General features: G+C 55.4%; 2 protein-coding genes across 19 annotated transcripts in view; one reads left to right on the top strand and one right to left on the bottom strand.

Moving 5' to 3' along the window:
- IGHMBP2 (immunoglobulin mu DNA binding protein 2) overlaps nucleotides 1-17635 on the top strand; it is a 556281-nt gene extending 538646 nt beyond the window's left edge. For both annotated transcript variants that reach the window (XM_050758125.1, XM_050758124.1), the window contains 8 exons: nucleotides 5392-5566; nucleotides 10209-10391; nucleotides 10706-10824; nucleotides 11382-11476; nucleotides 12324-12447; nucleotides 13263-14111; nucleotides 15211-15383; nucleotides 16571-17635. In XM_050758125.1, coding sequence (XP_050614082.1) covers nucleotides 5392-5566; nucleotides 10209-10391; nucleotides 10706-10824; nucleotides 11382-11476; nucleotides 12324-12447; nucleotides 13263-14111; nucleotides 15211-15383; nucleotides 16571-16768 — 1916 coding nt within the window. In that variant the 3' untranslated portion in view covers nucleotides 16769-17635. The remainder of the gene's footprint in view (nucleotides 1-5391; nucleotides 5567-10208; nucleotides 10392-10705; nucleotides 10825-11381; nucleotides 11477-12323; nucleotides 12448-13262; nucleotides 14112-15210; nucleotides 15384-16570) is intronic.
- The window catches only part of MRPL21 (mitochondrial ribosomal protein L21), a 1021966-nt gene that overhangs the window by 32753 nt on the left and 968190 nt on the right, over nucleotides 1-21023 (bottom strand). For 2 of the 17 annotated variants that reach the window (XM_050758214.1, XM_050758217.1), the window contains exon 1: nucleotides 11704-11707. The exons of the other annotated variants lie outside the window; for them this stretch is intronic. The gene's annotated coding sequence lies outside the window, so the exon portion shown is untranslated. Of the gene's footprint in view, nucleotides 1-11703; nucleotides 11708-21023 lie in introns of those variants that run through there. 17 annotated transcript variants of the gene reach the window in all.

Here is a 21023-nt window from a genome sequence, read left to right as displayed (position 1 = left end):
TCTTGTAAGCATGTGCTAATCACAATACCCGAGGGAGCCTGTCTGCAGATCGCTAGGGTTTTTCTCTCTGTGTAGAAGTCTCTTTGGCATTTTGTCCTGGAAACTCTGCCTGCGTTGGTCTCCACAGATTCTCAGCCTTGTCTCCTCAACTCAGGGAGCCTTCTAGGCTCCACCTGGCTGCCCCTTCTCTGTACTCTCTCCTGGAAACTCAAGGCAGAAAACGGGGGCAACTCCAGGGCTCACCTCCTTTGTCTGTCGTTAGTCAGGGGTTACTTTTCTTTGTTACCTGTTGTCTAGTGTCCTGAAGGGTGTGGTTTCGGTTATTTAAAAAAATGTTAAATAGCTGGCGGGGGCAGGGGGTGTTATTTGAGATGGGAGAGTAAATGCAGTCCCTGCTGCTCCATCCAGGGCAGAGGTGGAGGACACACACTGTCTCGTAGCTGGGAGACAGCACTCCTGTTACAGAGCCGCGCGCCTTGTAACTGTTGTGGGAATCTTGTCAGCTGCCCTTTTGGGGTTTAGGAATGTGTTTGTGAGGCCTCTGGGTTGTTCCTGTGTGATAATAGTACCACAAAGGTAGCAGCTGAAAACATCCCACGTTTATTATTCTACAGTTTTTCTGGGCGGAGAGCCCAGGCCCGGCTGAACGTGGTGCTCTGCTCAGACTCTCATGAGGCTGCGATCCAGGTGTCAGTGGGGGCTGCAGTCTCATCTGAAACTTGCCTGGAAAGGATCTGCCTTCAGGCTCATGTGGTTGTTGGCAGCATTCAGTTCCCTGTGGGTTCTTGCTGGGTGTTGGCTGGAGGCCGCTCTTAGCTGCCTGCCCCGTAGGCCTTGCCAGTGTGGCTGCTTGCTTCCTAAAAGCCAGCAAGAGACACAGTCTCCTAGCACAGTGGGTTATCGTCTTAATGTAATGTTATTGAGGATGCCACATCTCATCACTTTTGCCCTATTCTGTGGATTAGAAGCAAGTCTCAGGCCCCACCCATACTCGAGGGGAAGGGATTATATGCAAGATGTGAATACCAGTGGCCAGGATCCTGGGGCATACCTTAAAGCAAGCTTGTCCAACCGAAGGCCTGCAGGCCGCATGCAGCCCAGGATACTTTGAATGTGGCCCAACACAAATTTGTAAACTTTCTTAAAACATTATGAGATTTGTGTGTGTGTGATTTTTTTTTTTTTAAAGCTCATCAGCTATTGTTAATGTTAGCATATTTTATGTGTAGCCCAAGACAATTCTTTTAATATGGCCCTGGGAAGCCAAAAGATTGCATATCCCTGCCTTAGAGTCTGTTTGCAACAACCTCTCAACTGGTGGACTGCTCTAAAGAACAGAGTCCAGGTTCTTTTTTTTTTTTTGAGACAGCGTCTCACTCTGTTACCCAGGCTGGAGAGCAGTGGTACAATCTTGGTTCACTGCAGCCTCTGCCTCCCGGTTTCAGGTGATTCTTGTGCCTCAGCCTCCTGAGAAGCTGGAATTGCAGGCACATGCCATCATGCCCAGCTAATTTTTTTTTTTGTATTTTTTTGTAGAGACAGGATTTCACCATGTTGGCCAGGCTGGTCTCGAACTTCTGACCTCAAATGATCTGCCCGCCTTGGCCTCCCAAAGTGCTGGGATTACAGGAGTGAGCCACCACACCTGGCTAGGTTCTAATTGGCTTTATAGTTATTGCTTTATCCAGTTGTATTTTAAATCAGACAGGAGAAAAAGAGTCACAAGCAGAAAATACATTTATGGGGTCTTTTATATTTACCCATGTATAGTTGCCTTTATTTCTTCATGTAGATTTGAGTTACTATCTCCAAGGGACTCGCTTTGGTGTTTCTTGAAGGGCAGGTTTGCTGTGGCAGATTCTCTAAGCTCATCTTTATCTGGACATGTCTTAGTTTCTCCTTCATTTTTGAAGGATAGTCTTGCTGGGTATAGAATTCTTGGTTGACAATTTTTTTTTCAGCCCTTTGAACGTGTCATTCCACTGCCTGCACAGTCTCTGATGGGAAAGCAGCTATTGCTCTCATTGAGGGCTCCTTATATGTGACAGGTTGCTACTCTATTGCTGCTTTCAAGTGTTGTCTTTTGTCTTTTGAGGGTGTGATTATGATGTGTTAGGTGTGGATCTCTGTGAGTAAATTACGTGGAGTTTGTGGAGCTTCTTGGATGTTTAGATTCATGTTTTTCATCAAATTTGGGGAGTTTTCAGCCATTATTTTTTCAGGTATTCTTTCTGCCCTTATTCTACTGTCCACTCCGTCTAGAACTCCCATTATGAATCCGTTGATTCACTTGATAGTGCCCCACAGGTGTCTGAAGCTCTATTCATTTTCCTCCATTTTTTTTTTTTTTTTTCTGATCTTCAGGCTGGATCTTCTCAATGGATCTCTCTTCATGTTTGCTGATCGTTCTGTCCTGTTGAATCCTTCTAGTGAATTTCAGTTATACTTTTCAACTCCAGAATTTCTGTGCGGTACTTTTTTTTTTTTTTTTTTTTTAGGATGGAGACTTGCTCTGTCACCAGACTGGAGTGCAGTGGCGTGATCTCAGCCCACTGCAACCTCTGCCTCCCAGGTTCAAACAATTCTCCTGCCTCAGCCTCCTGAGTAGCTGGGTCTACAGGCGTGTGCCACCACGCCCAGCTAATTGTTGTATTTTTAGTGAGACGGGGTTTCACCATGTTGGCCACGATGGTCTCTATCTCTTGACCTCATGATCTGCCCACCTCAGCCTCCCAAAGTGCTGGGATTACAGGCATGAGCCACCATGCCAGCCTCTGTGTGGTACTTCTTAAAAAATTATTCCTGTCTCTTTATTGATGTTCTCTTATTTGGTGAGACAGTATTCTCATACTTTATTTCTTTAGACTTGGTTCCCTTTTGCTGTTTGAACATACTTAGAATTGCTGATATTTCAAGTCTTTGTCTAGTAAGATCAGCATCTGGGCTTTCTCAAGTATCCGGTGTATTTATTTATTTAATTTTTTGGAGATGGAGTCTCACTCTGTTGCTCAGGCTGGAGTGCCATAGTGTGATCTCAGCCTGCTGCAACCTCCATCTCCTGAGTTCAAGTGATTCTCCTGTCTTAGCCTCCCGAGTAGCTGGGATTACAGGCGTCTGCTACCACGCCTGGCTAAGTTTTGTATTTTTAGTAGAGATGGGGTCACCATGTTGGCCAGGCAGGTCTCAGACTCCTGACTCAGGTGATCCACCAACCTCTGCCTCCCAAAGTGCTGGGATTACAGGCATAAGCCACCACTCCTGGCCTCAAGTATCTGTTGATTGCCTTTTTTCCCCTGTATATTGGCCATATTTTGATGACTCTCAACGTGCCTTGTAGTTTCTTGTTGAAAATGAATTATTTAACTAATAGAGTGTGGCAACTCTGGAAGTCAGGTTCTCTTCCCACTGCAGGGTTTATTGTTATTGCCACTTGCTGTTTGTTTAGCGACTTTTCTGGACTAATTCTGTAAAATTTGTATTTTTTGTCTTTTGTGGCCACTAAAATCTAATATAGCTTAGTGGCCAGCTAGTGATTAGACAGAAATCCCCCTGAACTCCTGGAGCCATAAATGCCCCAGTCTTTGCTGAGTGGCTCTGTGTGTGTGCTTGAGCATACCCCCACCACAGAGCCAGGCTGTTCGTGACTCTCAGCTTTCACTTCCTGTTTGTGCAGTGCCTTGAGCTGAGCCACAGGTGAGAGCTGAGGGCCTCCTGAGGTCTTTCGTGAGCCCTGTGCATGTGTGTGGTCTTCTAGATTCCCAGGAATATGTTGGAGCTTTTCAAAGCCCCCTGAGGATATCTCATTCCCCAGCTTAAAACTTTGTTTGGTTATCCTATCATTTGCTCCAACCATTATTTCCTTTCTTAGAAAACTATGATGTTCAACAGCTACCTCTGGTTGTTTTTGACAGACACCACCAGGGAAAAGGCTGTTTGCATCACATGAGCTCAGATAAAGTCTTTTGAGTGTGGTCTACCAGATTCCCAGACAGATAAGATAAGCACAGTTTCAGGAGTGGGGATTTGCAAGAATGCCAACCCTGTTCTGCACCCCCGGGGCTGCCAAGTGCTGATTTTCACCCTGACTTCAGGCTGAGGGTTTCAAGGCTGCCATAGGATGGGGAGGGATGGCTGGGAATAGGGCAGGTTTCAGTGTCACGGAGCTCCCGTGCTGACGGGGATTCAAACGCTTTTCTGGAATGAACATTTCCCTGATTGCTGCAAGCCTTTGGCGAGTTTCCAGAGTTCTGAGAAAGTTGATTCTGACCATTTGCCGATGTCGTGTTGCTTTCGTGGAGGAGAGAATTCTCAGAGCTTGTGAGAATCACTTTGCTGACATCCTTCTCTGGCTTCAAGGACAGCACTTGCTGGAAATCAGGAGGCACCCCCAGAGCCCCACAAGGTCAGCTTGTGGCCTGTGTGGCCTTTCTGTTCCCTCCTGGTTGTTGGGGAGCTAGAGTGAATTCCTGGAAGTGCTTCTCCGTCACGAAGTCTGGTTTCTCTCTGGACTGTGAAGTCATGTCTGTGACCTAAACATGTCTCTCAATTATCCAAAGCCCAGTCAAGTTCTGTCTCCCCTGTGGGTGCTTTTGCTAGCCATCTCTGGAGAGTCCATCTTGAGAAATTTCTCAGTGTCTGTCTTCATCATGGCATTATGTACATATCATTAGCATAATTCACTCAGATGGAAGACAGAAAGGGTGGGAACTAACATCGATCACATTTGTGGAAACCTGCCTTCTTGTGCCGGGCACTTTATATATGTTGTCCTTTGTGGTGCAGTCGCATGACATGCAGCCGTTGTCCGTGTTTGTGGATGAGGAAACAGGCTTGGGGGTGGGAGGCTCGCCTAGGGCCCCACGCTGTTTGCTGGAGATGGCGTGGGCCCGAGTCCTGCTCACCGACTGAACTCTGCACTCTGCCGTTCCACGTCCCAGGAAGGAAAAGCTGCCACAGTGGATTTGTGTTGCCAAATGCGTGGAGGCTTTTCTCTGGGTGAGCGGCCAGCAGTTGATTGTTCTGTATGTCCAAGAAAGTCACCTTAGAGGAGAATTAGGTTCTACATTTAGAAAATAATTGAGTTACAATATTTAGAACTCAGACAGCGTCCCTTGGGCTCGGGGTCGCAGCCCCGAAGGGTGATTAATTTTGCCGATTGAAGGTCAGAAGGGCCTGTGGCCAGAGGACCCACTGCTTAAAACACAGGTGAGCTGGAACCATGAGTTCTAAAATGTCTTGGCCAAGTTTTTATTACAAGATACAAATGTATCCCACACAGTTGTAATACAAGCCTCGATGAAACCCCGGCTTGGTGGTGTCTCCTCTGGTGTGGCTGCAGCTGTTGGGAAGCAGCCGTGCCCCTGGAGACTCCCGGCTCCCTGTTTCCACCAGGTGCGTCTGCCGACGGCCCCCTGAAGTTGCTGCCCGAGAGCCACTTCGACGTGGTGGTCATTGATGAGTGTGCCCAGGCCCTTGAGGCGAGCTGCTGGATCCCCCTGCTGAAGGCCAGAAAGTGCATCCTGGCGGGCGATCACAAGCAACTGCCCCCCACCGTAGTCTCTCACAAGTAAGACCCCTTTGCTGCACGTGCCTTTCTCTGCTCCTGCTCGCCACCCCTTGATGCAGTCCTTCCAGGCTCAGCCAGAAGCCCCAGGCTCACCAGGAGCCCCTGCAGTGCCGCCTCGGCGTGTTTCTCGGCACCGCTCCTACCCCGTCTTACGGCATTCATTCATCTGGACGTCAGATCTGTGAGGTCATGTGCTCCCTGAGGGTGGGGTCGCATCACCTTCATCTTTGTAGCCTCAGAACTGGACACAGGGCCTGGCACGTTTCTGGTGCTCCATCCCTGCTTGTTGAGTTGAATAGCCCCTCACAAACCAGGCAAGTTTGATGGTAGAGTGCCGTGAGAGCAGTGGGCTGGGCTAACTGGCCTCTGGATGGATGTGGGTTCTTAGGTTCTTTAGTCTTCAATCTGTAGACACATCCCTGGATGGAGGGCATCCAGGGCAGAGACGCAGCAAACCACGATTCTGCCCTGCAGAGACACCTGAGCCCTGATGCGGTGGCCTGGCCCAGGCTGTCCTGGTGGAGAAAGTGCTGCCCACCCCTGGCCCCCTCCCACCCCTCCCTGTACTACCCTGCGCTCACTGCTCCAGCCACACAGGCCTTGCTGGCCCCTCTGCCTGGGCCACTCCCGCCTGGGTGTGGTGGGCGTGCCCTCCCTCCACATGAACCCTCTGCTGGGCTATCTTTGGACAAGTCCCTGTTCGGAAAGTTGTCCCTGAGGAACGAAACGCTTCAAGACTCCTGCATCCTGGCCCTTACTTCCACTGGGGGAAGATTGGTTTCTTCTGATTTCTGTTGCCTTTTGAAGCACTTATCTATTTCACTGTGGGTGTGTAGAAGCAATGAACTCAGAACTTTCACTGTTTTCTGAGGACCAGAAAAAGATGTGCAAGAAAGCCTGTCGAGTAGAATCTCATCAAAGGGGAGTGGGCGGCGCAGGAGTTAGTGGATATGTAGAGAGAGGTGTCAAAAATACTGCTTGAGAGTGAGCTTTGGGAGGAAGATGTTGGAAATAAAGACGGTGGAAGAAAGGGGAGTGCTGGGGAAGGGTGCTCTGAAAGATTGTCCTGACGGGAGACACGTGGGGATCTAGAGTGGAAATGTTACAGGATCTCCGGGTGTCGATTTTTCTGGCTGGAAACCTCTGTGGCCGTAGCACCTTTGCCCTAGTTACTGTCCTGCATCCAGGAAGAATGAGGTATGCAGATAAGGGAAGGGTGAAGAAGAGTTTTATTTAGTGTTAGAACAGCTCAGAGCTGCCCGCTCCTCTCTGTAGGCAGGTCATCCTGTCCAGTGTTCAGCTGTCAGCAGAGAGGAAGCCCTGGAGAGGGCGGCTCTTGTCTGCAGGCACATCATTCCGACATCTCTGCAGGTCTCTGCTCCTCTGTGCCCTGTTGTTGTCTCTCTGCCCTCTCGGTCCTCTGGCCGTCCTCTCGCCTTCTCTGACTGAGCCTAGGGCTTTTATGGACCTCAGAGGGAAGGAAGTACATGCCAATTGGTCCTCGGGTGGCCATGGGCGGGCCTGGAAGAGGCACCATGAGTTCTCACTCTGGTCCACAGGACTGGCAGCTCAGCCCCCAGGCCCTCCCTGGCCTTCCACCGTCCTCTTCCACCCAGGACTCTTGTCTGCCTCCTGCTGCCACTCATGGCCCCGGGACTTGGCCACAATCCCACTCTGAGGTCGGAGTGGGTGCTGGGAGCCGAGAAAGGCCAGGCAGTGGAAGCAGACACCCGTGAGCCTTCAAGGATGGTGGGGGGTTGTCCTTCCTGGGGCACCTGAGAGTACGGGCTGCAGAGTGGGAGGGCAGCTACAGCTGCACCCAGGAGCTCCCGCCCCACCGCCTCAGAAGAGGCCGGGCTCCCACTTGTTCCCGGCTCCTGCCTGCTTCGTGGAGCAGGAAGCCCAGGTCTGCAGCCACACGTCTGGCAGCTGCAGCTGCACCCGGGAGGGCAGATCCTGCCTGTTCCCGGCTCCCCTAAGAGCATGGGAAGGCTCAGATCCACAGCTGCTGCAGTTTGGGCGGCTGTAGCCCCGCCCTCCTGGAGCAGGAGGCCTGGGTCTGGGCTGTCTGGGCTGCAGTGACCTCTCCAACTCAGAAGGGGCGGGGCTCCCACTGGCTCCATGGAGTGTGCAGCCACAGCCAGGGTTCCCTGCTGCGCCGGCATGATGGCAACAGCCACTGCCATCAGAACCTCCCTAGGAGCAGGGAGGACAGGCGTGGGAGGACACTTATTCAGTGGCTTCTTCCAAGGAGAGGTTCTCGAGATGTCCTTAAAGGAGGTCTTCGTCCTGGGGAAAGCCTTTGGGTGGAGGAAGTTTGGAACTATGCCTTTGGGCAGGGACCCCGTTGTGTGCCTGGAGAGAGTAAGATGGTTTTGGGGGAATACATTGGGTGGCGTTCCCTGGAGAGAGTAAGATGGTTTTGGGGAATACGTTGGGTGACGTTCCCTGGAGAGAGTAAGATGGTTTTGGGGAATACGTTGGGTGACGTTCCCTGGAGAGAGTAAGATGGTTTTGGGGAATACGTTGGGTGACGTTCCCTGGTGAGAGTAAGATGGTTTTGGGGAGACGTTGGGTGACGTTCCCTGGAGAGAGTAAGATGGTTTTGGGGAAGACGTTGGGTGACGTTCCCTGGAGAGAGTAAGATGGTTTTGGGGGAGACGTTGGGTGGCGTTCCCTGGTGAGAGTGGGATGGTTTTGGGGAGACGTTGGGTGGCGTTCCCTGGAGAGAGTAAGATGGTTTTGGGGAATACGTTGGGTGGCGTTCCCTGGAGAGAGTAAGATGGTTTTGGGGAGACGTTGGGTGGCGTTCCCTGGAGAGAGTAAGATGGTTTTGGGGAGACGTTGGGTGACGTTCCCTGGAGAGAGTAAGATGGTTTTGGGGGAGACGTTGGGTGGCGTTCCCTGGAGAGAGTAAGATGGTTTTGGGGAGACGTTGGGTGACGTTCCCTGGAGAGAGTAAGATGGTTTTGGGGGAGACGTTGGGTGGCGTTCCCTGGTGAGAGTGGGATGGTTTTGGGGAGACGTTGGGTGACGTTCCCTGGAGAGAGTGGGATGGTTTTAGGGAGACGTTGGGTGACGTTCCCTGGAGAGAGTAAGATGGTTTTGGGGGAGACGTTGGGTGACGTTCTCTGGAGAGAGTAAGATGGTTTTGGGGGAGACGTTGGGTGACGTTCCCTGGAGAGAGTAAGATGGTTTTGGGGAATACGTTGGGTGGCGTTCCCTGGAGAGAGTGGGATGGTTTTGGGGAGACGTTGGGTGGCATTCCCTGGAGAGAGTGGGATGGTTTTGGGGAGACGTTGGGTGGCGTTCCCTGGAGAGAGTAAGATGGTTTTGGGGGAGACGTTGGGTGACGTTCCCTGGAGAGAGTAAGATGGTTTTGGGGAGACATTGGGTGACGTTCCCTGGTGAGAGTAAGATGGTTTTGGGGAGACGTTGGGTGACGTTCCCTGGAGAGAGTAAGATGGTTTTGGGGAGACGTTGGGTGGCGTTCCCTGGAGAGAGTAGGATGGTTTGGGGGAGACGTTGGGTGGCGTTCCCTGGAGAGAGTGGGATGGTTTGGGGGAGCACGTTGGGTGGCGTTGTACTGGGGGTTTTGGATTTGCGGTCGGTACTGATGATCGTGTGCTGTTCTCACTTTGTTGGAATTAAAAATAGGTTAATCACAGAGGTCTTGTAAGTTTCCAGCGGGAAGGTCTCTGAAGTGGGGGTGGCACTGCCCCAGGGTTTTGGTGGGGTTGGTGGGCTGTAGTGGTACAGAGGGTGGGCTCTGGCACCAGGCGGCCCGGGCAGGTCCTGGCTCTGCAGCTCACTAGTGGGGCAGCTGTGGGTTGGCGGCCTCCCTCTCTGTCTCACCCTTCTTACGTGTAACAGGGGAGTCATAACAGCAGCCACCTCATGAGGTTGTTACAAGGAGGAAGGGAGTGAATCCCCATCTGGCGCACCCAGCAGTGCCTGGCGCCTGGGCAGTGCTCAGCCGCTGCAGCTGTCCCTGCTGGGAGTGGACTGCCGACAGCGGGAGCATGCTGGAGTGTGTTCATTCCCTACTGTGGCTGTGACAAATGACCACAAGCTTAGTGGCTGACAACAGATTTTCTGACCTCCAGAAACATCAATCTGGGGGTCAGATGTCCACCATCAGTCTCCCCGGGTTAAAATCGAGGTGCGGGTGGGGTTGCTTCTTCTGGAGGGTCCAGGGGAAAACCCATCTCCTGGTCTTTTCCAGCTCCTAGAGGCCACTGCCTGACTTGTCGCCCTTTCCTCTATGAAGCCAGCAGTGTTGCGTCCTCAAATCTCTCCCCTCAGTGGCCTTCTCTGACTCTGACCCTCCTATGCCCCTCTTCTAAGACCCTTGGGTTATCACCGGGGTCATCCAGGGTTGCCTCCCCATCCCAGGATCCTTAACTTCAGCTCAGCTGCAGCGTCCCTGTTGTCCTATAAGGGAACATTCCCAGGCCTTGGCGATTGGATGTAGGTGCCTTTGGGCCATGATTCAGCCAACCCCGCCCCTTGGTAACTTCTGGGTTGGAACCCAGGGGAGAGTTGGGTCCTGAGGTTTGGGGCCTGTCCTCCTCACTTGCCGTGGTTCAGACCTGGACTCGGGCTCAGGCCTGCCTTCCCCGTTTCTCCCTCCTGGGCGCAGGGCCGCGCTGGCTGGACTGTCGCTCAGCCTGATGGAGCGCCTGGCCGAGGAGTATGGCGCGAGGGCGGTGCGGACGCTGACGGTGCAGTACCGCATGCACCAGGCCATCATGCGCTGGGCCTCTGACACCATGTACCACGGGCAGCTCACGGCCCACCCTTCTGTGGCGGGGCACCTGCTGAGGTGAGTAGCTCGGCCCCACCCCCCGCCCCATCCTTTTGCCCTGGCTAATCCTCTGCGTCACCTGTTTCTACACAGCAAGCTAAAGTGAAGCTTTCTGCGTGAAAGTTGACTCTGAGGCTAGCTTTTTGGAAGAGAAGGTGGCCTTGCCCTGGAGAGCTGGGTCAGGCCCACTGGCTCCCATCTGATGTCCTGATGTGCTCATTGTCCTCCCCCGCCTAAGCCTTGTCCTTGTGGGAGGGGTTGGTTCTGTTGGGTGGGGCCTCAGTGCTGCGGTGTGGCCCCCCTGATGTGCTCCCTCTCTACCTGTGTGCCAGGGACCTCCCAGGCGTGGCTGCCACAGAAGAGACGGGTGTGCCCCTGCTCCTGGTGGACACCGCCGGCTGCGGGCTGTTTGAGCTGGAGGAAGAGGACGAACAGTCGAAAGGGAACCCTGGTGAGCTTGCTTGCAGACGGCCAGCTTTTTTGTTTAAACATTCCTCGAGCTCTTTAAAAATTAAAGGCATTTTAATTGCCTAATTCCGGGAGGAGCTGAGAGCAGTTGCTGATGGCGGTGGAAGGTTTAGAGCCCCACACTCCAGGAGGCTGAGCAGCTTTGTGTTCTCCAGGGTGAGCAGCCCGCTACTGGGTGAGATGGGCCTGGCAGCATTTCATGGCCTTCTCCTGAATGGTGGCCCAGCTCTGCCTGGCTGGTCTGGCCATGGGAACTGGCATTGCTCAGCTGACACCACCATCTCCCCAGTTCCACGTTGAACAGGATGCATGGCCATAGGAGTCAGAAGGCCTTCATTGCTGATGTGAAATCAAGTTAGCTGGGCATGGCTGGTCCTGGGGCCCTGGGACACAGATGTTTAGCTCCCAGGAAGCCACCTGAGGCACAGTGGAGAATCAGCTGGCCATGATAGACAGAAACGTGCCTGAAACATGTGTTGGTGATGGATGCCCGCTCGGGGCGACCCTGTGCTGCCTCGACCGTTTTTTCTTTCCCTCCAGGCGAAGTCCGCCTCGTCAGTTTGCACATCCAGGCTCTGGTGGACGCTGGTGTTCCAGCCCGTGACGTTGCCGTGGTCTCGCCATACAACCTCCAGGTGCGAGGTGCTCCTTTTGTCCCTCTGCAGAGCAGCTGGGGCTCACACAACCTAGAGGCTGAAAGGAAAAGGGTGATTTGCTGGCTGTGGTGGCTGAAAGGTTCAGGGGTAGGGCCGACCTTATTGTGACTGGATCCAGGACCCACATGATGTCATCAGGGGCCGTTCTGCGTGTTCGTCTGCCCGCCCCGCCCCACCCTGCCCCGCCCCGCCCCGCCCCGCCCCGCCCCCCCCGCCCCACCCTGCCCAGCGCCCCAGCCGCCCCGCCCAGCGCCCCAGCCGCCCCGCCCCGCCCAGCGCCCCAGCCGCCCCGCCCCGCCCAGCGCCCCAGCCTTCTGCACTGGCTTGTGCTCTGGCCAGACTTCCCGCGTGACCGCAGCAGCCTCGGGCCGACACAGCCGTTCCACAGGCAGCCCTGCAGAACACCCTGTCCTTTCCTGGCGTCTCCCTCAGGGGCCTCAGCCTCGAGCCTTGTCGGTCTGGCTCAGGCCGTGTCCCATGCGCGTCTCATCCGGCAGGAAAAACGCACCTGCGGGAGTGTGGGGAGGGTGTGTGGAAGTGGCCATCACCCCTTCCTGGTGTGCGGGCATCACACACAGCGCTGTCTGAGGCTGGCGGCTGTCATGAGCCGAAAGAAATGATGAAGCGCCAGGGGCAGGGTGTCGTGTTGGCGTCACGCGTGCCCGTGAGGAGGGCGGACGGGCAGCTTTTCCCCGTGGGGCTCCTGCAGGCTCCCCTCCCCAGGTCCTGGCTGTTGGGCGGCACGAGTCCCTCTGCTGAGCTGAAGGGCAGGGTCTTGCCGAGCTGGCATGGGGGTGAGGAAGCCACAGCCTGGCTGCTGTTTCAGGTGGACCTGCTCAGACAGAGCCTCGCGCACAGGCACCCTGAGCTTGAAATCAAGTCCGTCGATGGCTTCCAAGGCCGAGAGAAGGAGGCCGTGATACTGTCCTTCGTCAGGTCCAACAGGAAAGGTACGGAGCCCTCGCCAGAGTCCTTTGGGGACAGCACAGAAGTGAATTTATTAATTCAGGGGCGTATTAGGTGTCTGCTGGGTGCCACACTGGTTTCTGCCAGTGTCCTCAGGGTGCAGCTTCTGTCCTCAGTAAGCTCACATCAGGCAAAGCATAGGCAAGAGAGTCTGCGGAGGCTCAGAGGCGTGAGTGTGCTGTCAGGGAGCAGGTGGCTGGGGTGGCAGCTGGGGGCGCTGGGTGGACTGGGAATGACCGGTTCACCCTGCTGAGGAGGTGGAGCCCCTCCAGCCCAGAGCTGGCCTTTAGCCTCTGTGCACAGAGCCGCGGGGCGTAGTGGTCGTGGCTGTGGTTCTGTGCTGCTGTGGTTTGTGGGCTTTCCATTCGGGACGAGAGTTGTTCCCAGAAGCAGGTTTAGTGAATGGGCTTTGTGAGACGTTCTCAGAAGGCAGAAAGCAGATGAGGCCTGCCTAGAAGCCATGGGGGAAAGCGGGGAAGGTGCTGGAAGGTTTCTTGTGCTTTCTCCCGGGTGCCACCTGCAGCCACACCCCAGACAGTCCCTGAGGCTGGGCTTAGATGGAAGGAAAGGAGCGACAGAACCCAGTCGGGTTCCCCAGAGCCCCACTCAGTCAGCTGTGGCAGCCAGATGCCAGGGGAGATGTGGTATCACGGTGCCATGCGTGGCGGGGCAGCTGTGTAGATGGTGGGCCACGTGCAGGGGACCACACTTTTGGTGGTGGTTACTGATAAGAGCATAGGAGCCTGACTCTGTTTCTTAGTCTGAAACCTGCTTTTCACTCCCCTCTGGCCTTTTGTAGGTGAAGTTGGTTTTCTTGCTGAGGACCGGAGGATCAACGTGGCTGTCACCCGCGCCCGGCGCCATGTGGCGGTCATCTGTGACTCCCGTACTGTCAACAACCATGCATTTTTGAAGACCCTGGTGGAGTATTTCACACAGCATGGGGAAGTACGCACAGCTTTTGAGTATCTTGATGATATTGTCCCAGAAAACTATTCCCATGAGAGCTCCCAGGGTCCCAGCCATGCTGCCACAAAGCCCCAGGGCCCTGCTACATCCACCAGGACTGGAAGCCAGCGGCAGGAGGGAGGCCGGGAGTCTGCAGCAGCTGCCAGACAAGGCCGGAAGAAGCCGGCTGGAAAGTCTCTGGCTGCTGAAGCCCCATCTCAGCCCAGCCTCAACAGAGGCAGCCTGGAGGGAGTGGAGAGCCAAGACGGCGTGGACCACTTCCGGGCCATGATCGCAGAGTTCATGGCCAGTGATAAGACGCAGTTGGAGTTTCCGCCTTCCCTCAATTCCCACGACAGGCTGCGGGTCCACCAGATAGCCGAGGAGCACGGGCTGAGGCACGACAGTTCCGGGGAAGGGAAGGGGAGGTTCATCACCGTGAGCAAGAGGGCCTCGCCGGCCCCGCGACCCCCAGCAGCCCCGGGACCCCCAGCAGGGACCGGTGGCCCAGCCCCTCTCCAGCCAGTGCCCCCCAGCCCTGCGCGGACGGAGCAGCCTCCCAGAGAGCAGCGTGGCCCAGACCAGCCTGATCTGAGACTGCAGAGGGTCAGGAGTGCGCAGGGGCAGCCCGCCAGCAAGGAGCAGCAGGCCTCAGGGCAGCAGAAACTTCCAGACAAGAAAAAGAAAAAAGAAACCAAAGGTAAGTCAACTAACAAGAACATGGGGCAGTGTCCCCTCACTGGGGTGCTGGCCCCACTTGGAACCCGCCTGCCACCATCAACAGAAGGAAGGGCTTCCTCCGGGTGGCACCATGCTTGTGTCATTTTAGCTTTATTTTCAGTCATGCCACTCCCAGCTCCGTCTGGGCTCCCCTAGGTCGGCGATCAGGTCACAGGCACCTTCTTGTCCCGGAGCCTGTGTGGGACTCGGCAAGTAGGCAGCGCTCAGAGCATGTTTACGGCAGCGGGCGGGGCCTGGAAGAGCAGACGTGGACGGCTCCCTGGAGCCCCTTGGGAACGGAGCAGTCACGGGCTCCCGTGCCACGGTGGTCCTGGAGGGTGGGAGTCTTGCACAGTGACGGGGTGCACTTTGCCTGGAAGTCGTCCTGGGCAAAATGCTCAGAACCACAGGAGCTGGCTGAGCGCAAAACCATTCTTGCCCATTGGCCGTGCGGAGTCCCTGGGTGGGCACTGCTCCGTTTGCCGCATCCTGCATTGTGCCCACCCCACAGGAGCTGGCCAGGCATGCACTGGGAGTTGGCCAGGCATACGCTGGCCGAGCTTGTAGACCTGGTCGGTCTTGGGGAACTCCTGCTGCCGCCATTTTCCTCAGCACGACCATGCAGGAGTTCCAGCTCGCATTGATTCATTGAATTCCTGAAGCGAAGCTCCACTAGCACATGCATGGCTTTGAAAGGGGCCTCCCAGAGCCTGGGGCTCCAGAGGAATTCACTCCAAACCCTTCCTGAGCAGCTACTGTATACCGCGCTTTGTGCCGGAGGACAGGACTGGTGCCACCCTTGCCCCCAGGCACCCATAGGCAGAGGGAAGACACACGAGCTGCTTTTTAATTTTTTTTTGGAATTAATAGAGACGGGGTCTCACTATGTCTCTATGTTGCCCAGGCTGGTTTTGAACTCCTGGCCTCAAGCAGTCCTCCTACCTCGGCCTCCCAAAATGCTGGGGTTACAGGTGTGAGCCACTGTGCGCAGCCGTGAATTGCTTTTGAAACCTTAAACGAGGGGCCAGGTGTGGTATTGTTGTCTTTCCATTTGCCTGAGTGACATGGGTCTTCTTCAGGACATCCGGCCATAGATCTGCCCACAGAGGAGGACTTTGAGGCCCTGGTTTCTGCCGCCATTAAGGCTGATAACACCTGTGGCTTTGCCAAGTGCACAGCCAGCATCACAGCCCTGGGCCAGTTCTGCCAGCTCTGCAGCCGCCGCTACTGCCTCAGCCACCACCTGCCCGAGGTATGTCAGCCTCCGCTCCTGGATTCAGACAGTGGGGAGGGGTGGTGGGGTGCATCTCCAGGAAGCAGACCCTGGGCAGACTTGTTCCAGTTGGAACAATTAGCTCATTAACGAGCTCCAGATACCTTCGGAAACAGAAATCAGACACTGACTCATGGTCTGTTTTGAGCACATCAGGGCATAAGCAAACAAAATGCCTTATTTGCTGAGCTGCAGCCACGTTATTGGGAATTCTCGGCAGAGGGAATTTTGTCCCAGTGTCCCTGGGTTCTGCCAGTGGTCTAATCTGGTCTGTTTGGCATAGGGGAGGTGGGAGGCAAAGCCTCCAGCCTGTGGTCTGAGCTGGCCATGGCCTGGCTGCTGTGTCGTTCATTCTGAGCCTGGGTCGATGAGAACCCCCGGGGCCAGGTGTGGGCTCCTGTGGGAAGCTGAGGTCTGAACCAGCCTTGTCTCTACCCTGGAGGATGCTGGGCCTGGTGGGGGATCTCAGTAAGTGACCAGTATACAGTACCAGGTATTGAGTGCTCCAGAGAAGGAAACCCAGGGCCAAGATGGCAGCAGGGACACCCACCCAGATGCAGCAGTCAGGGTGGGCTTCCTGGAGGAAGTGACACTGGGGCTGAGACCTGTGGTCCAGAAGGTAGGATCTGGGCTGGGGAGAACAGGGCCAATGGCGGGTAGGCAAGCAGGCTATCCACTCTTATAACATGCATAAATGCATAAGGCCTCAGGCACAGTCAGGGAGTTGGGAGTAGCGTGTAAGGCAGGATGGCTCGAGTCGCGGCTGGGCAAGGCCTGGCAAGCTGCCTGGAGACGTCAGGCCTGATCTGAAGGCAGTGGGGTACCCTGGAGGGTGTCAGCAGGGCTGTGATGTCACTGGTCTTGGCTGCAGTGTGGATTAGGTAGGCGGAGGCTGGGAGGCAGCGGGAAGTGGCTGCAGGGACTGTGTGGTCAGTCAGGGTGGTGCCATTTCCTGTGTGCACACTTGGGAGCTCCCGCCACACCAGGGTACAGACCACCCTGCTGCCCTCCCACCAAGCAGCCTGCAGGGTGAAGGATTGACATGGCAGGAGGAGTGGTCTTCTCTGTTGGGGAGCCTGTGGCCCCCCACCTCTTTGATGGGCAGAGCTGCAGGGTCTGTCTCCTTGTCTCGGTGAGCTCAGCACTGATTCTTGTGTCCTCCCCAGATCCATGGCTGTGGTGAGAGGGCTCGCGCCCATGCCCGGCAGAGAATCAGCCGGGAAGGGATCCTCTATGCCGGCAGCGGGACCAAGGATAGATCCCTGGACCCAGCCAAGAGGGCCCAGCTGCAGAGGAGGCTGGATAAGAAGCTGAGCGAGCTCAGCAACCAGAGGACCAGCCGGAGGAAGGAGAGGGGGACGTGACCGGCCACATCCTCGCAGGCCCTGTGGAGCTCTCTCCATGCCAGCCCAGGGCGCCACCAGACCACGCTCTACCTACACCAGGGAGGAGGAGCGGAGGGGCCTGTGGGGGAAGCTTGGGTTTTTGGACCCTGGGATGAGCTTTTCCAATGTCAAAATGTGGAGAAAAGCACCTGGGGGACAGCAGTGCTCGTGCAGGTGGGGCTCAGGAAATGCACGTCCCTTCCCCTCACTCCCCGTGCCTTCCCCTCACTCCCCGTCCCTTCCCCTCACTCCCCATCAGAACCCACATCCCAGCATCTGGATCCTGGGGAAGGTTCCAGTCCCTTGGAGAATATCCAGGGCCTCAAACTATTGAAGTCACTCCTCCAGTGTCTGGTACTTGCTAGCTCAGCCCATTAGGATGAGGGTGCTGAGAGGAAACAGGAAATAGGACTCTGCGAATGGCGCTCAGGCAGGGAGCAGGGAGCAGCGTTTGGCTTGCACGTCCCCACGTCCCCGTGCAGCCAGAGGCTGGGGCCGCTTTCCTTCCGTCCGCCGTTCGCTGGTGATTGCAGCGTTCCCCCGCCCCCTCACCACAGGGCTCCTGTGAGTCTGGGGGTCACCTCTTTCTGGCCTGTGCACCTCTCTGGCTTATAAGGGCGCCTGGCCTGTGCCAGCCCCTCCTTGCTGCGCCTCGCCATGGAGACCAGGTGAGCCGGCTGTCCCACAGCCTCAGCACCATCAGCACTTACGGATCCAGAGCCTCCCGGCCTTCCCCGGTGCCCGGTACCAACTCTTCTATTTAAGAGAACCTCAGACGATGTACCTTAGCCTCAGGGTTTTGTTTCAGAGGGATATAAATTATTCAAACATTAAATGAAAATGTTGTCCCAGTATGTCTGCTGCGGGTCTAAGGGGCGCACCCTTTGCCTGTTTTGCTTGGCTGCTGTGCCCTCCCTGCCGCGTCTCTCAAGCCCCGTCTCCCTCTGACCTCCCTGCGGCAGACTCTTCCAGTGCAGGCTCCTCTTTCTGTAAATCTCATTCATGTCCTTTTGTGTCCCCGATGGTTCTGAGTGAGGTTGAGCTTCCCCGACCTGCACCTAGGGTGACTGTCCCCCAGAGGCCACTTATGCAGTGCATTCGGCTAGTGTGTCCTCAAGCCAGGCCTGCATGCTTCGACTGCCCTGTTCTTGCTGGTCCTGGGCCACTCTCCCCTCCTACCCGGGCTGACGCCCCACCCTGGGCCACTAGGGCCCCTCCTCCTCCCCCCTGTCCTGGACGCCTGCCTTGCCTGCTCCCGTCAAGTGGCTTTTGGACTGAATTGTTTGGGAAGGGGACCAGGACTCTACTGCATTTCGTATCAAGTGCGGTAGAGTTCATCTGGTTGCTCCCGGAGGCGTAGAGTGCCGCTCCTGCAGGCAGGCTGAGCACCACGCACAGGAGGCTGCAGTTCTCTCGCTCCTAGAGGACCCGTGGCTGTGGGAGGCGTGCGTGTAATGATGCTTATGGGGGATGAGGGCATCATTGGAAGCATCTCGGTTGACACAGCACACGGGGACAGGTGTTCTTCCTGTGGGGGCGGGGGCGGGGGTGGGGGTGCCTGCTTAAGCTCCCTGACTTCCCAGAATCCAAACAGCTGATCAGACCCCTGCCCCGGGGTTGACACGGATGCCGAAAGATGTTGGCTCTTTCTGTGGGAGACAGCCGACAGCCGCATTCCCTGCCTCCTAGGTTGCCTGTCTGCAGGTAAGAAGGAGGCCAAAGAGAAACAGATCCAAAAATGGGGGTGGAAGAGTGACCTGATGACAGTGTTAGACCACCTAGATGTAGCCGTGCCTGACCTCCACCCCATTCTTCCTGGTGTCCTGAACTAGTAAATTCTCTTTTTTAGCTGAAGAAATCTGCCTTGGGTTTTTGTCACTTGCTGCCAAAGAATCTTTGCTGACCCAGTCATGCCCACATCTGTATATCTTATCGGGTATACCCCTCCCAGCATGGAGGCAGTGCGGAATTAGTGTTGCCCCACTCGTTAGAGAAGGCCTGTACCTTTATCCAGGTGTTCTGTGGACCGTCCCACCAGGAGGAGCTTGAAGTAGAGGAAGGCAGCCAGCGCCAGTGGTGGGTGGGGTGGGTGCGGGGTGGAAGCCTCTGGAATTGGAGGGACCTGAGTCTGAACGCCAGCCAGCACCACCATCCCCTGAGGTGTGGCCTCAGCAAGTTGCCTCCCCTCACTGAGCCTGTTTGTCATCTGTGAGGTGGGACGGAAACAGTTGCTGCCGCGCCAGCTGTGCTGAGAAGTGGAAGAAATGAGGTGTGCAGCATCACGCCTTTGCAGGGCCTGGGTCCGGGTTCGTGGTCTCCCTGGCTATGCCCCCCAGCCCCCCACATAGAGCCTTCTCCCCTCCACCGCTGACCACCACAGCCCTTGGTGATGCATTGTTCAAATGCCAGAACCCAAGGTTGCAAAACAAAAAGTTTCCATTTTTCATCCCAGGGAGACCTTGTTAGGAAAATATTTGTAGCTGGTTGTTTGAAAAGTACCCTACAGTTTGGCCTGGACAGGGTAACCCAAAAAAAGAAAAAAATATCCCGAGCCAAACGTCTCCCTGGCCAGCGGAGTACCGTCTTGCTGACGGTAGCTGCAGGCTGTAGCCCAGCCGGGCCGGAACCACCCAGAGGAGGACTCCCTTCCAAGGGGAACTGCCCACCTCCACCTGTGCAGCTCCCCTGAGGCAGCCCTGCCGTGTGCTCCTTTCTGGGGGTGCCAGGCAGGGCAGTGGGCACAGGCAGGAGCCCCTGCCTGCCTTGGGCTTCGCTCCTGAGTTTACTTGGGATGTGCTGCATGCCTTGGGGCCTCAGTTTCCTCCTCTGTAAAATGGGGAAGTAACGACCTGTCTCAGGGCAGCTGTGAAGATGAAATGATCAAACACACAAGGCCTTGGGCACGGCGCCTGGCACCTAATAAATGTGCTGCCGTCCTCGTCATCTGGCAAAGCAGCAGTGGAGAGGAACGAGACGGCACGTGCCGCCCGTAGAAGGGGTGCAGCAAATGGCCTTTCCTACCAGAGACAGAGGCGAGAGCGCCCAGGCCCCACGAGCCCGCCGGTTGGCTGCTGGTGGAGGTCGCGGGTCCCCCGGTGCAGCTCTGCCTGGCTTCCTTGCACCCAACACAGCTCGCCCCCGCCCTGTGCTGAGTGGGCCAAAGGCGGGCCTTGGGCAGGCCTGCTCTGTTTACCTTGGTTTCTTTGGAGCTGCCCAGAGGGATCCCGGAGTGGGCTGATGGGCACCGCACTGCTTTGGGAGGTTTTAGGCCCACGTTATAACCCTGGCACTTAAAAGGAATTGCGGTCACTGCTGGGAGCATAGCAAAAGCTGCAGCCTTATTTGGTCTGGAAACTTCTTTGCTTGCAGGAAAAGCGGAGTGGGGAAGCAGCCTCTCGTGTGGGTGGGCAGATTGGGGCCAGTTCTTTGTTACCCCGGGATATGAATTACTTCGCTCCCTCACTTCTGGCCTTCTCCACTGAAGCCACAGCTCACGATCTCCCCGGCCCTCAGCTGCCAATGAGCTATTCTGTTGTGCAGCTTTATCCAGGTGTAATTGTCATGCCATAGAATGTACTCGTTGTAAGCGTACTATTCAGATTCCATGATGTTAGTAAACATGGGGCTGGGCCACCCAACCCCACCCGTCCCTACTGCTGGGTGCTGGTCTGCAGTTAATCTCTGCTCCTGCCCTCAGGCCCAGGCAGTCACCAATCAGCTTTCTGTCCCTATAAATTCACCTTTTCTGGAAACTTCATATAAATATAGACTGTCCCTAACTCCCAGTGGTTTTGACGTGATGATTTTTTGACTTTACAATGGTGCAAAGGCTGATACGCATTCAGTAGAAACCGCCATGCTGTGTTCACGCTCAGTATAGTATTCAGTAAATGACGTGAGAAATTCAACACTGTCTTAAATAGGTTCTGTGTTAGATGAGTGTGCTCAGTAAGTGTTCTGAGCATGTGTAGGGTAGGCTAGGCTAAGCTATGAGGCCCAGGAGGTCAGGTGTCTTGAAAGCATTTTCAATTTGCAATATTTTCAGTTCCCCATGGATTTTTGTGGATTCCCGTCATAAGTGGAGGAACATCTGTATCCAGCCCCTTGCATCCGAGTTCTTTTACTTCACCTGATGCTTTTGAGGTTCGCCCGTGTGGTGGCATGTATCAGTGTTTCAGCCCTTTTTATCGTCAAACAATGACCGGCCGTATGGATATACCCATTTAGTGTATCC

This window comes from Macaca thibetana, chromosome 14 (genome assembly GCF_024542745.1).
Source record: "Macaca thibetana thibetana isolate TM-01 chromosome 14, ASM2454274v1, whole genome shotgun sequence".
NCBI classification, from domain to species: Eukaryota; Metazoa; Chordata; class Mammalia; order Primates; family Cercopithecidae; genus Macaca; species Macaca thibetana.
The sequence above is the reverse complement of the archived record's forward strand: the minus strand, read 5'-3'. Positions and strand labels throughout refer to the sequence as shown.